Genomic DNA, 12,257 nt, shown 5'->3' on the forward strand with positions numbered 1-12,257 from the left:
TGTTTTGGTGTGATACAATGTCCAGGACATTAATTCTACCGTATTTTCAAGTGTTTGATTCATTGATAAAGATTATTATATAGCAATACAATTAAGGTTGATAGCTCAAATTGGTTGTGATGAAGCCGATACATGTACATATATCTACTTCAACAAATAGTTTAATTGTGTCTGCATAAAAGACTAGATTAATCAGCGATGTAATTCGTCTTATGTTTGTTCGACTCAACTGTTTTTATAGATGCCGTATGACTTTTTATTAATGAACTAAATCTTTTTTGGAAAAAAGACATTCCAGATTGTTATTCAAATTATATTTATTTTTACTGTCAAATTATATTCATTTTAAAATTTTAAAATAAGTTACATCGTTTATGTATAAATAAATAAATTTTCAGATTCTAAATCTAAATACATATTTTAAAATTTATTTTAAATTGTTTTACATCGTTGCGTGTGTTCATAAATAATTTCAAAATATAATACATAAATTTTGAGGTGTCACATGAGGTAAAATAGTTGTTAGAAACTAATATTACACACTGTTATCTCCCAAACAGTTAAAGTTAACGGCTGTTTTTAACAAATGTGTGAGTCAGGGTTACAAACCGAAAGCTAAATGAAAGTTAGGATTACAAACTACCACATTTTAAAGTGTGAGGTCTGATTTGCTGATGAGCCAAAACCCGGGATTACGAAATGCAATATACTCCATTTATAAACCGCCTTTAAATTGAGATATACATGTAAAAAGCCCGTGTTTCTAATTGAAATTTTTGGGAAGCCAGCAATTTAAAGCGAGTCACCATCGAGCAAATATAAAAAAAGTGAGTCACACAGCAGATAAGACCGTGTTTGGACAAAGTGCAGAAACAAGAAGAAAGATGTCAATGGGAATGGGAGGAAGTGACAGCAACACATGGGTAGCAAAGAAACCTCTTAAACGCCTTGGTGGGATGTCTGATGCGCTCTCTCTGGCTGCTGATCTTGGCTTTTCTGTCAATCCTCCTCCTTCCCAGGTACTCCATTTTCCACATTTAATATATTGTGTGTGTGTGTATTCATTTGAGTTTTGAATTTTGGGAATTGCTGTACTTTTAGTGTTGATCTTGAGTTTTTTCTACTCAGCATTGGATTTTAAGTAGGTGGTCACTTTGATTATTGGGTTTTTCTGGTTCTTGTTTTGTAATTGTGTTAAAAATAATGGTTTTGTGGAAGGAGCTTGTGGGTTTTGGATTTTCAGCTTCCTTTAGCATTTCAGGACTTATTTTGATATCGACAGCCCAAATTGGGATGTTTTGGGAGGAGGGCTTATCAGGATCATATTATATTCTAATTGAGATGATTGTGATTAGTTTTGGAAATTTAAAAAAGAAGAAGTTACTTTATGATTTATACTTGAATTAGGTGTAATTGTTGTTCTACAGGTCAGATTCGAAATGCTGAATTCTTGTTCATGGTATACTTATTTTGTCATTGTAACTATTTTCTTGTAAGTGTAAATTTTCCGGCATTGTAATGTGATAGCAGGGGGATTTTGGGTGAATTGTTATTGATTACTCTTTACTTTGTTAGGATGAGTTACAGAAATTATCAACTGGTACTGACGAAAAAGCGGATAACTTGGTAAGGGTTTTAAGAGATCTTACTACTGTACAGAGAAAGATAGCAGATTTACAAGTGGAACTGCAAGGTCGAAAGGTGAAGTGCGGAACTTTTGCAAATTCATGCTTTGTTGTTTCCTGTTTGTTGTACAATATGACTCTCTTTTAAGTACAGGTTTTTTATCCCTGCCGGTCTATATATAGAGTCATATTTTGCTATTAACTATGTTAAACTACAAATTTGTGACAGAAATCGCCTAATAATACGACAAATTACTTAAGCTCTTGAATTATAACGAGGGTGTGGTTGTAGTGAGTTTGTACTTTGTAGTTTGTTATGAGCACACACCTTTATATATGTATAAATTTTAGGTGAACAGCAACAGGATTATTTGTCAGGTTTATTTTCACAAAGTTTTTACGATTAGTACATTTTCATGGATTCCAGTTCTTTTGGAATATACAATCATATACATGCCGGAATTATAACCAATTAGGTTATAGTACTTCTCAGTCTCTTATATGAGAAACTATTACTTATTTACTTATTTTTTATGGACATGGTGGCTTTGTAGGAAGACAAAAATGTTGCTCATCTGACACATGTTAGTGCAATGGAAAAGAAGATCGAGACATTAGCAAGGATCACTGATATTTTAAAAGACGTTATTCAGAACAAGGTAATTTATCTGGTTTTAAGTGTTCACCCATTTTTATATTATTGCTAAAATACAGTCATATCGAGACAGACATGTAAAGTTCACATCTCATCTTTGTTTAAAGTAATACACATGCACTCTGAAACATGGACCCCTATGCTTGTCCTTTATCGCAAATAATAGGTATAAGGCAAAACAGATTCCCAATGTCTCACTTGGTGGATCAGCCTTTTAATATCTCTCTTAAGCAAGATACTAACTGTGGAACCCCTTTTCCAAAATGCAACATCCATCAATTGCCATGGTCATGTTCTTTGACCAGTTTTAAATTATAGTCAAAACTTAACTTTCGGAGATGGGCTGGTCTTCGTACCAACTGACAAGCGTACAAGAAAGTAGCAATTTCCACCAGCTACCTTGCACAATTATAATTTACATATCATTTGCCTATGGTCTTTAACCAACAAGTTTATAAAAGATTATTAGGTTCAGCGTATTGGTGCTAATATAAGTGAATGTAGAGTGAAAAGAATTTTGTAATAAGCTCTTCATCTCGTAATGACACATATTAGTTCCTTGCAATCTCCTTGCTTGGCAGGGTTAGTTATGTATGCTGTACTCATTCATGTAAATTATTTTTACTCTATTATTGAACTCATAAAATACTTGATGTTTAGATATTAGTTCTCTATTATTAAATTATTGCAAACCACTTAGGTTCCATATTCTGCAGTTACCGCTTAACGCATGAACTAGTATACCCAAAATAGCTAAATTGCTCGACTGACTCCAAAGTAGATAGTAACAACATGAGCAAAAACTTGTTCTCCTGGACACTGCTACGTCTTCTTCAGTTATGTCCATTTTGGGCGATTCTAATAGTTTACTCTCTTCATCTTATTCATATTAACGTTCATAAATTTTCCTACATTTTGGTTCTTAATAATTTCAACATTGCTAAAGTACAAGAGTATAACTGTACAAGGAGACCAGACATAACAGATGATAGTTATTACTTCTAGAAACTGTGCAAAACGGTGTTGAGGATGAACAACTAAAAACCCAAACGATGAACTCATGAACATAGATATGTGCTCAGAATCAAGCTTAATTTATATGTGTATCTTAGACTCTATCACAATGAACTACTTGTAACATATTAGTCAGGGCGATTATTGACCAGGGCAGCAATCAATGCATCCTTCAAGTTTGTCTTATAATCTAGAATTGTCTGGCAGATGAAAATATCAACCATTTAGTTCATCTTCAACTGGTAGACAGGCATAAGGAACCAGTATAATAGATAAGAGAGCCTTCATTAAAATACTTAATGTGTGTTCTCTTTTATCTATCACTCCTAAATCTAGATGTTCAAAATTTCAGAATTACTGCATATTTTTTTTGTTGCCATAATTAATTATTTATCTTATGGCAAGTATGTTAGAAATATTATAGATTTGCAACTATGGTACTAATACTATGTTACAGCAAAAACAGGATTTGCAGTTTGCTGGTTGTAGTTGCGCTTATTCAGAGTGTCTAAGAAAAATTATATATCTGATATTCTGATGCACATAAAGTTGACTTCAACATTTTTATGCCTTTGCTTGAATGTACATTTTTTGCAGGATCGTATCATAGCTCGTCTTCAACAGCCATATTCTTTAGATTGCATTCCTGTGGAAGCAGAATATCAGGTATCAACTTATAAATTTTTTAAGTCGAATGGTGTCAGTTTTAGTCCCTTTTCGTGAACGTGTCAGTTTAGGTTCCTTTCATTAACATATTTGTGTTGTCTGCACTACTTGCTATGTTACACTTCTTGCTGTTTTATAAAGATATCAGACCATCAGTTTCAGAGAAATTACGTTGTCGGCAATTATGCTTAATTGCTTACTTACGATGTATGCCAATTTGTAATAATAGTGGATCGATTATGAGTATAAATTTGTTACTTCAGTTAAAAGTAATTCATTACATGCATAATGAAGGGGAGTAAACTGTATATAAAATAGCTGAAAGCCTCCAGGGGAAGCTAATTCATTGATTAGTACAAAATTAAGAACAAGTTGGCCTCCTATATATTTTTGGTCGTTTTAATGGAAATCGATGGTGTACCGCCATATCAATTTTTGGATATTGCAAGGACAATTTGAAATTTACAATTGTTTATTGGTAAAGTATGATAATGTAAAGTGATGAAAATATGTGCCATTATCTTAAGTGATTCCAATTCTTGAATTTGTGCAATGTTAGTTGTGAGATCATTGTGTGCTAGGAAAAACTGCATCGATTGTTTATACTGCCCATCTAAAACCACTGCTTCATGACAGAGGAGGTTGACATTGTGTTTGTGCTACACATATGGAGTATTTAGCTTATGCTCTCTTCTAGAATCTTTACTGTATCTTCTGTTGTGTTTTGTTTCTAATCTTGTTTACGACTTTGTGGTTATAAGACATCGTATTTGTAATTAAATTTAAATCTTGATTGTGAATTGGCCTTTTAAGATATACTCTGTAGCCATCAATTTATTCGTATAATTTATTTGTGTGGTTCATGCAGAAACAATTTTCAGAACTTCTGATGAAGGCTGCGAGTGATTATGGATCCTTGACAGAATCTGTTGCAGATTTTCAATGGAGCCAAAATTTCAAGGAACCTCCTTCAGTATGGGGGGTATGGAACTGTCTCTTTATATCATGTTAAAAAGATTGGGAGCATGTACCAACACAAATGGAACTGTAACAGTCATCTGGAAATAAACGAGATCCTGGTTATATATGCCATTATATTAGGTCGCAAGATTGGTTGCTCTTTGCATAACTGAGTGGTAACTCCCAAATATGGAGATGTCTAGTTCTTATTTCAATAGGAAAAAAGATCATCTATTTCACCTTTAGTCTGCTTCTTTTAACTTGCAGGTATGTAATTTTTGCATTACCCAATATCTACAACTGACGTGTTAAATTTGCAGGAAATGCTTCGACCAATTCCTGTGGCTTTAGCGTCATGCACCCGGTTTTTCGAAGCCATGTCTGCAATGAGAGAATCATTTGCAACCCTTCAAGATTTAAGAGTCGGTCATTCTACTCAATCTGGTTCTACGTTCACAACCCCATCAAAGGATCCAGCTCAGAGAATTCCTGGAGTTTCTGAAGCCACTCAATTGTTGGAGAAATAAGTGTGTTCTCTATCAAATTGATGGCACAATAGAAATCTGCATTAAGCTTTAGGTAGGACCCGTTTCTGCCTTGTTATTGTACACTTGCAATTGGCCTAGCAGTCTGTTACAATTCTGTCTATAACCTTCTGTAATTTTTGACAAAAGAACAATCTGAAAAGCTGGTAACTTTTTGTAATGAGAACCTAAACGGCTGTTATACATTGATACTATGTTTATCTGGAAAGTTTGTATTGCACTTAATATTTTATTTCTAGTCCCTTATATAGTCCGGAAAGGCAAAGCAATTGCCATGAACTAGTGGAAGAGGTCTAAAATTCGTGCTAAGAACATTCATAAATGAGTTGTTTCTGGTAACTGATGAATGTTGCCATATATTCAGGTGCATGATATATGTCGGTACACTAAGTGTATTTTCTCCCAAGAATCTGGTTAAATATGTTTTCGAATCTTCTCCTTAAACTTCAAAGCAGATGTTATTCAAATACATTTCTCTCCGTCTCAATATGTTTTTGAATCTTATCTTTAAAACAAGCTGGATGTTCCTGTGCGAATCTCAGGGATGAGCATTAATACTAGTGTTTCTTTGCTCAAGTAACAAGACTAAAATTTGGTATTAATGCTCAAAGTGCAATTTACTGTTAAACAAGTATAGGGCACACAATACCAAATAAACTTAGTCGCAAATCAAACAAAATATAAACAGTATAGAGAAGCTGTGTGAAGTAGACTAAACCAACCAAACCAAACTTGACCGGTATACCAAACTTAACAGGTGTAAAGAGCAAGATGACCTGAGGCAGTGTGAAGTATATCATGGTGCCTCTATTCAAAATATTTGAGGTTATTTGCAGGAAACCCTAGCTTGTCCCTTATACCACACTGCCATATTATAAATTTTTGAACTACATTTGTTTTATATGCAAAACACACTTGCAACATATGCAGATTCTAACTACTGCCTTCAATGGTTACAAGTATGTCTGCTATACATAAAAGGGCATGATTCTATGGTAATATCAAGTCTGGATCTAAGAAACATATAGCACATTTGGTGTTATTTTCAATTCACCTTAAAACCTAAAAACCTAAAAACCACAATTCTATTTAAATGAATAAAAACAATTAGCCACACAACTGTCAGTGCCCATGGATATTATATGAAAATAATAAAATAAGTTCAAAAACCATAACTCCTCAAAACAACATTCATGATAACTTAAAGAGTTTACAAGAGTCGATTAAACACCTATTCATCAAATACTTAAAACACTACTAGCCTTGCACAACCTAACACATGTCTGCTAACTTTAAAAACTTAGAGGAAACCAACAGAGAAATACTCAGTAAACTGCACCACCAGTTTGGTGCAGCATAGCATCAATCTCGTCCCCATCTTCCATTTCCAACTACAAAATCAAAACACATTAAAAGTTACAATATGAATGTAAAATTAGAATGAAAAAATTACTTTACATAATCAGAGTAAAGACGGGGATCAGTCAACATGTAAGCAACATAGAGATACAAAGGGCTACCTCATCCGGACTCTGCTCCCCTCGGAGACGACGGCCATCAAACAAGAAAGCAATAGAATTTATGTCCACTGATTGACGGTCACAATAAGCATTCATAAGTTTCTTCAGCTGCGTACTACGCTTGATCCTGAAAAAGACTTCGTTGCCGTCCTGCACATAAATCATCACAATATTACCTCAATTTAAATCTCATACATCCTTATCCTTATATTCATAAACTACACTGCATACAAACAAGTAAATGGGCACCCATACATCAAAATTCAAACAAAGTAAGGTTTAAAAATACTATAACATTATAAATCCAACACAACCATTTTAGTAACTAGCAGCAGAACACATCTTGGCTGACCAACAAACAGAACACTAAAACTTGCAATAATTTTGAACCGACATCATTGATTATAATCTTACATATTATCAGTTACTATTAATAAACAAAATCAAACATTACACATTAAATCCCCAACCCTCCCATGTTAAGTTAAACCCAATTCTTAATACCTCCTTACAAATCATCATAAAAAAGACCTCAATTTTAACTAATCTGATTACGAACTGCGGTTCAGAAACACGACATCAATCAACAAACACAGAGCATCAATTCATGAACACAATTACACACATACACAATCAAACAAACAATAACATCACAATCAACACCCTAAAACACATGAAACACAATAATCAAACAATTGATCAACACCTCCACACGAACACACAATCAAACACATAAACAATCAGGTAATCGAAGCATATATTTAAAAAAGCCATAAAAAGTGCGTGTATGTAAGTGAAGGCGTGAGGATAGACCTGTCCTTTAACTTTGAGATTGATATGGGCACCATCGGCGGAGGGCTTCCTGTCTTCTTCGGTGCTAGCCTGGTTTTGACTGGGAGGGGTCGGGGTCGACATATCTCTCTCGCGCACTCTTTCTCGCTCTCTCTTTCTCTCTCTCTCTGTCTCTCTGAATAAAAGGCTGTTTGATGTGATGAAAAGAGATGAAGGCTTGGAGGGTTTAAAAAGGCCTGTTTTTTGGGTTTTTTAGCTTCGAAAATACGCGACTTTTTATGAACCGTTTCGTCTTCTTTAACAATTTTTTTATTTTTTTCGAGTGGGCCCGCTGCTTGATCTCTTTGGCCTCATCTGAAAAAGGTGTTCCGATAGTAGTACTGTTCTCGCGGAGTGCAAAGATTATAAGGCGGTTGGAAAATCGGAATTAATTGGTTTGAAATATCGATTTAGAAGATATTATAAATTTATTTCTGATAAATCAGAATTTTATATTTAAATTAATAATCAATGAACTGATAAAATATATTCTAAAGAATTCTATTTGAAACACTATTTGAGAGTCCTATTTATGTTGAAATCTTTTTCATAAAAATTATTATATATTGAAATATTATCCGAAAAATTTGTGTATATTATATACTTATATATAATAAGCATAAGGGAAATAATTTTATGGTCTAAGAGCTTATCATCCGTTACATCATATATTGAACAAATAAATACCGTTAGATTAGAATAAAATTAACTTATGTTCTATAAGATAAGAAAACTGATATCTACTTGCATGTTTATGATTCCTTTTCTGAATCCAAAACAAATTTTGTCTTACACGCGCTTATGATTTTTTTTAATCCAAAATAAATATCATAAAATTAATTTTATCTAATAAATTTTAAAATTAATAAGCCGAATTTATGTGAGGAACGAATACAAAAAAATTTACTTAATCCAAAACAAATTTTACCTTCTTATTGCATGTTTATGATTCCTTTTCTTAATTCGAAACAAATAAATTATGTTTATCAATTTTAATCTAGAACCATATAAGTTTTTAGAAAAATAATCAAATCACATTATAATAATTCTAATATAAAATACATTTATTAATATAATCAAATAAAAGTTGGCGTCACATGTTCTACTCGAAATATATTAAAATTTGATAGAAAGAATTTAATACCTTGACATGATACATACGACTTACGAGAAAAGGAATTTCTTGATAGTTTGCAACTTTTCTATTTTTTCCAAATTTCTCCATCGAATTACTGCTTACAAAGGTAATATTGTTTTTTTTTTTATTGTTGTTTGATGAATTGATATGCATCAATTTTATGAATTTTTTCTGTTTGTCTAAATTTTATTGATTTATTCAATTTTTCGTAGATCACGTCATAGATTTGCATGATGAATCAAATAATACTAATGAAAAACGGACAACTGAACTTAACACGCGTCGTAAAGAACGGTACAAGTTAAAGCAACAACAAGAACCATGCAAGTAATATATTAAAAGAAAATACAAAAAAATATGTACAAATATGCATTACATCATGCTATTAAATACTTTTATTATTAAAGACAAATATGTTAGATTAAATTACTCATAACTGTTAAATCATGGAATACTAATATTTTGGATTCGATTCAACTAAAATTTAAGATAAAATTTTAAATTATACCAACAACATATAAGAATTATATATTTTTACAACAGTTCTAACTTACAAACAAATCAAAATTTAAAATCATATTTAATTGAAAGTTTTAAATTATTATTTATAAATTAAAGTTTTTCACACCATTTAAAATATATTTAAAAAATTTATAAGTAATTAAAAAGCTCCCGTGCCTTGCACGGACTATAAGCTAGTACTAATAACATATATATCGAAGATATTTATTCGATGAACTCTTTTAAAAAATATGTCTGGATGTTAGTGTTATATATCACGATATCTATCCTGAAATATTCTAGATATTAATGTTACTCATAATATTTTTGTTAAAAGATTAAATATGTACTACAATAAATATATATTAGAATAAATTTAAAACTGAACAAAGAATATGATAATAAATTTAAGTAAGAGTTTGATTTGTGGATATCTACATAATAATCTTTCGTACTAGATCATAGAAAATAACCCTATATAATGTAAGTGATATTGTATTGTGATCTCCCGAATATCTTTTGGTTCTTGTTTTTTTTTTTTTTTATAAATATGATTTTATAGCCTTAGAAGTAAGTAGTTATTCTAACAAATTCTCGAAATGAGCCAAGGTCGAACCCAGGAACGACAGATGATAGACTTTTAACCACTTTGTAGAGATATTTTTTCGTTCCTGATATTTAGGTATATTTAATTCTCATATTGAAAAATGTGTCAGATTATTAGTATTACTTAATTGGGGTTCTCATTTAACCTAAAAAATTTGATGAAATTAATTAAAATGTTACTTAAAAATACGATGATATTCAACAGGGATTATTTGAAGTCCTCTAAAATTTGATGACATTCAATTGATGGATATTTTTGGCTTTAACAAAATGATGTATTTGTGAGATTTTCAATATATTTCATATTTTTTAAAATCACAACATAATTGCAAATTTTGAAGTATTATGATTAATCACAAAAACTCCAGATCAACTGAAACAATCCGGATCAAATCCCGAGCGTTTTTTCGAAAATCGAGCAAGTCCCGAATTCTGAATCCGAAAATAAGCACAAATATACCGACCCAAATAAAATAACTTGACTAATCCACAAGCGAATCACATGTGACTATGTGAGTTATCTGTATGTCACTATATGAGTTATCCATATTCCATACAGGTACTAATACAATATGGTCACTCGAGGTTACCCTATTATGCAAATGGATCACTAAGATTTGAGAACATTAGTTTCAACCTTTCAAGTATATATTTTGTATACTACATCCACAAATCTGAACAAAGCATCAGCTGATCCATAATTAAAAGAGAAAAACGAGATGGGAATATGTTTTATAATTTTGAGAATAGTCGTTCGAAACAAAATTTGGAAAAACATTGTAAACGAAAGTTGTAGGAAATTTAAAGATCTTTTCAAAATATCAATAATCATCAAATTCCGATAATAATTGAATTTTTCTACAAATTTTACAAGAAAGATGAGATGTATAAATAAAAAAATCTACGAATTTTATCCTATAAATTTGAGTGGCTCTACAAAAGAATATAAAAGAATGAGGGTTTCAAAATCTAGTTCTAGACTTACCAGTTATCTGAATACAAGTCCGATCCATATATTAGACCAATTATCCTAATTCAATTTTAAATCTTAATCATAATCCATTTTTAATCTTTTTAGTATTATTACTAATCAATTAATATTATTTTAAAAATTACCAGATATTATAATAGCCGTATTCAAACCTCTAATCTTCACACCATAAATTTACACTATAAATAATTATAGGCAGAGATCCGACAAGTAACTTATAATCCTTTCCATTTTGTAGATGTCTAGTGATTCTGCATCCATGATATCTTGAATTCTTCTTAATAATTCTCTTCATCAGTCGGAGGACGCAGCTGACCTTGCTCCAACTACTCATCTAATACCTCTGTAAGTGCTAGAACCTGCTAAACAATAGTTCTTAATCGCAAAAGCAGATGTTAGCATTTTCAGAGAAACTCCCAGATCAGATGACACTACCAACGATGTAAAGACGGCTGATGAAATCTCGTATATAATCGATATAATCGAGAAAGAAGTTTGACATCGAAGAGCCACATCCAAACATGGGAAGAAGTTGACTCCTTATTATCTTGGTCAAACTTGACGCTCTCCCTCAATAGTGTCACAGTGTCATGCTAATTATGAACTAGCGGCACATCCTTCAACACAAAAGGTGTGCCATACCAATTTTTTTTAATTTTCGTATTATAACTGATAATTTATGCATACTAAAAAGTAATTATTTGAAAAGTGTTTGATTTTGGTGACATGCCAACTATGAACTAGCGGCACCTTCTTCAACACAAAAGATGTGCCATTCCAAAATTTATTATTTTTGATATTATAACTGATTATTTATGCATAATAAAAAGTAATTATTTGAAAAGTTTTTTATTTTTACTACACTTTTTTATCATCACCTTTTGTGACGGTAAAATAACTTTGTAAAACACTCCAAACAAATGCTAAAGAGTATAAATTTGCTAAATTTATATTTAATATTTAAGTAAAATATGAAATTTTGTTTAACTAAATTTGCTTTAAGTTAGTATCTAACTGAAATATTAAATCACTATTTCTGATTTAATTGTTTTTATAGTTATTAAATATTAAAATTGTCCTTTTTTCTACTTAGGAGGTGTTTGGTCAGGAAAGCCCGGCTTCTGGATGTATAAGTTAGAAACACTTATTCGTACCGTTTATGTAAAAAGTCGAAAATTATTTCTAAAAAGCTAAAAAGCTGAAAA

At 31.5% G+C, this 12,257-nt stretch overlaps 2 protein-coding genes across 2 annotated transcripts; one reads left to right on the plus strand and one right to left on the minus strand.

Annotated features, from left to right (window-relative positions):
* The first annotated feature begins 792 nt into the window (after positions 1 to 792).
* Positions 793 to 5,697, plus strand: LOC108199286 (AUGMIN subunit 2). The gene is made up of 6 exons (XM_017367049.2): positions 793 to 1,019; positions 1,576 to 1,701; positions 2,180 to 2,284; positions 3,892 to 3,960; positions 4,829 to 4,942; positions 5,241 to 5,697. The coding sequence occupies exons 1-6, from the start codon at positions 885 to 887 to the stop codon at positions 5,445 to 5,447; spliced, it is 756 nt and encodes a 251-aa protein (XP_017222538.1). The 5' UTR covers positions 793 to 884; the 3' UTR covers positions 5,448 to 5,697.
* Positions 5,698 to 6,641: 944 nt separating this feature from the next.
* Positions 6,642 to 8,047, minus strand: LOC108199287 (small ubiquitin-related modifier 1). Its single transcript, XM_017367050.2, has 3 exons — positions 7,799 to 8,047; positions 6,986 to 7,135; positions 6,642 to 6,856 (listed from the first exon to the last, which is right to left on the minus strand). Exons 1-3 carry the CDS (start codon positions 7,898 to 7,900, stop codon positions 6,791 to 6,793), a joined length of 318 nt encoding a protein of 105 aa, XP_017222539.1. The 5' UTR covers positions 7,901 to 8,047; the 3' UTR covers positions 6,642 to 6,790.
* Between the last annotated feature and the right edge of the window lie 4,210 nt (positions 8,048 to 12,257).

The sequence above is a fragment of the Daucus carota genome, chromosome 8, assembly GCF_001625215.2.
Source record: "Daucus carota subsp. sativus chromosome 8, DH1 v3.0, whole genome shotgun sequence".
Lineage (NCBI taxonomy): Eukaryota > Viridiplantae > Streptophyta > Magnoliopsida > Apiales > Apiaceae > Daucus > Daucus carota.

Excerpts from the sequence above, each read along its gene's own strand:
- LOC108199286 (XM_017367049.2), top strand. The coding sequence starts at position 885 with ATGTCAATGGGAATGGGAGGAAGTGACAGCAACACATGGGTAGCAAAG. Across the intron at positions 1,020-1,575 it reads TCAATCCTCCTCCTTCCCAG|GATGAGTTACAGAAATTATC; the intron begins GTACTCCATTTT and ends TTACTTTGTTAG. Across the intron at positions 2,285-3,891 it reads AAGACGTTATTCAGAACAAG|GATCGTATCATAGCTCGTCT; the intron begins GTAATTTATCTG and ends CATTTTTTGCAG.
- LOC108199287 (XM_017367050.2), bottom strand. The coding sequence starts at position 7,900 with ATGTCGACCCCGACCCCTCCCAGTCAAAACCAGGCTAGCACCGAAGAA. Across the intron at positions 7,136-7,798 it reads ATCTCAAAGTTAAAGGACAG|GACGGCAACGAAGTCTTTTT; the intron begins GTCTATCCTCAC and ends ATTTATGTGCAG. Across the intron at positions 6,857-6,985 it reads GGGAGCAGAGTCCGGATGAG|TTGGAAATGGAAGATGGGGA; the intron begins GTAGCCCTTTGT and ends TTGATTTTGTAG.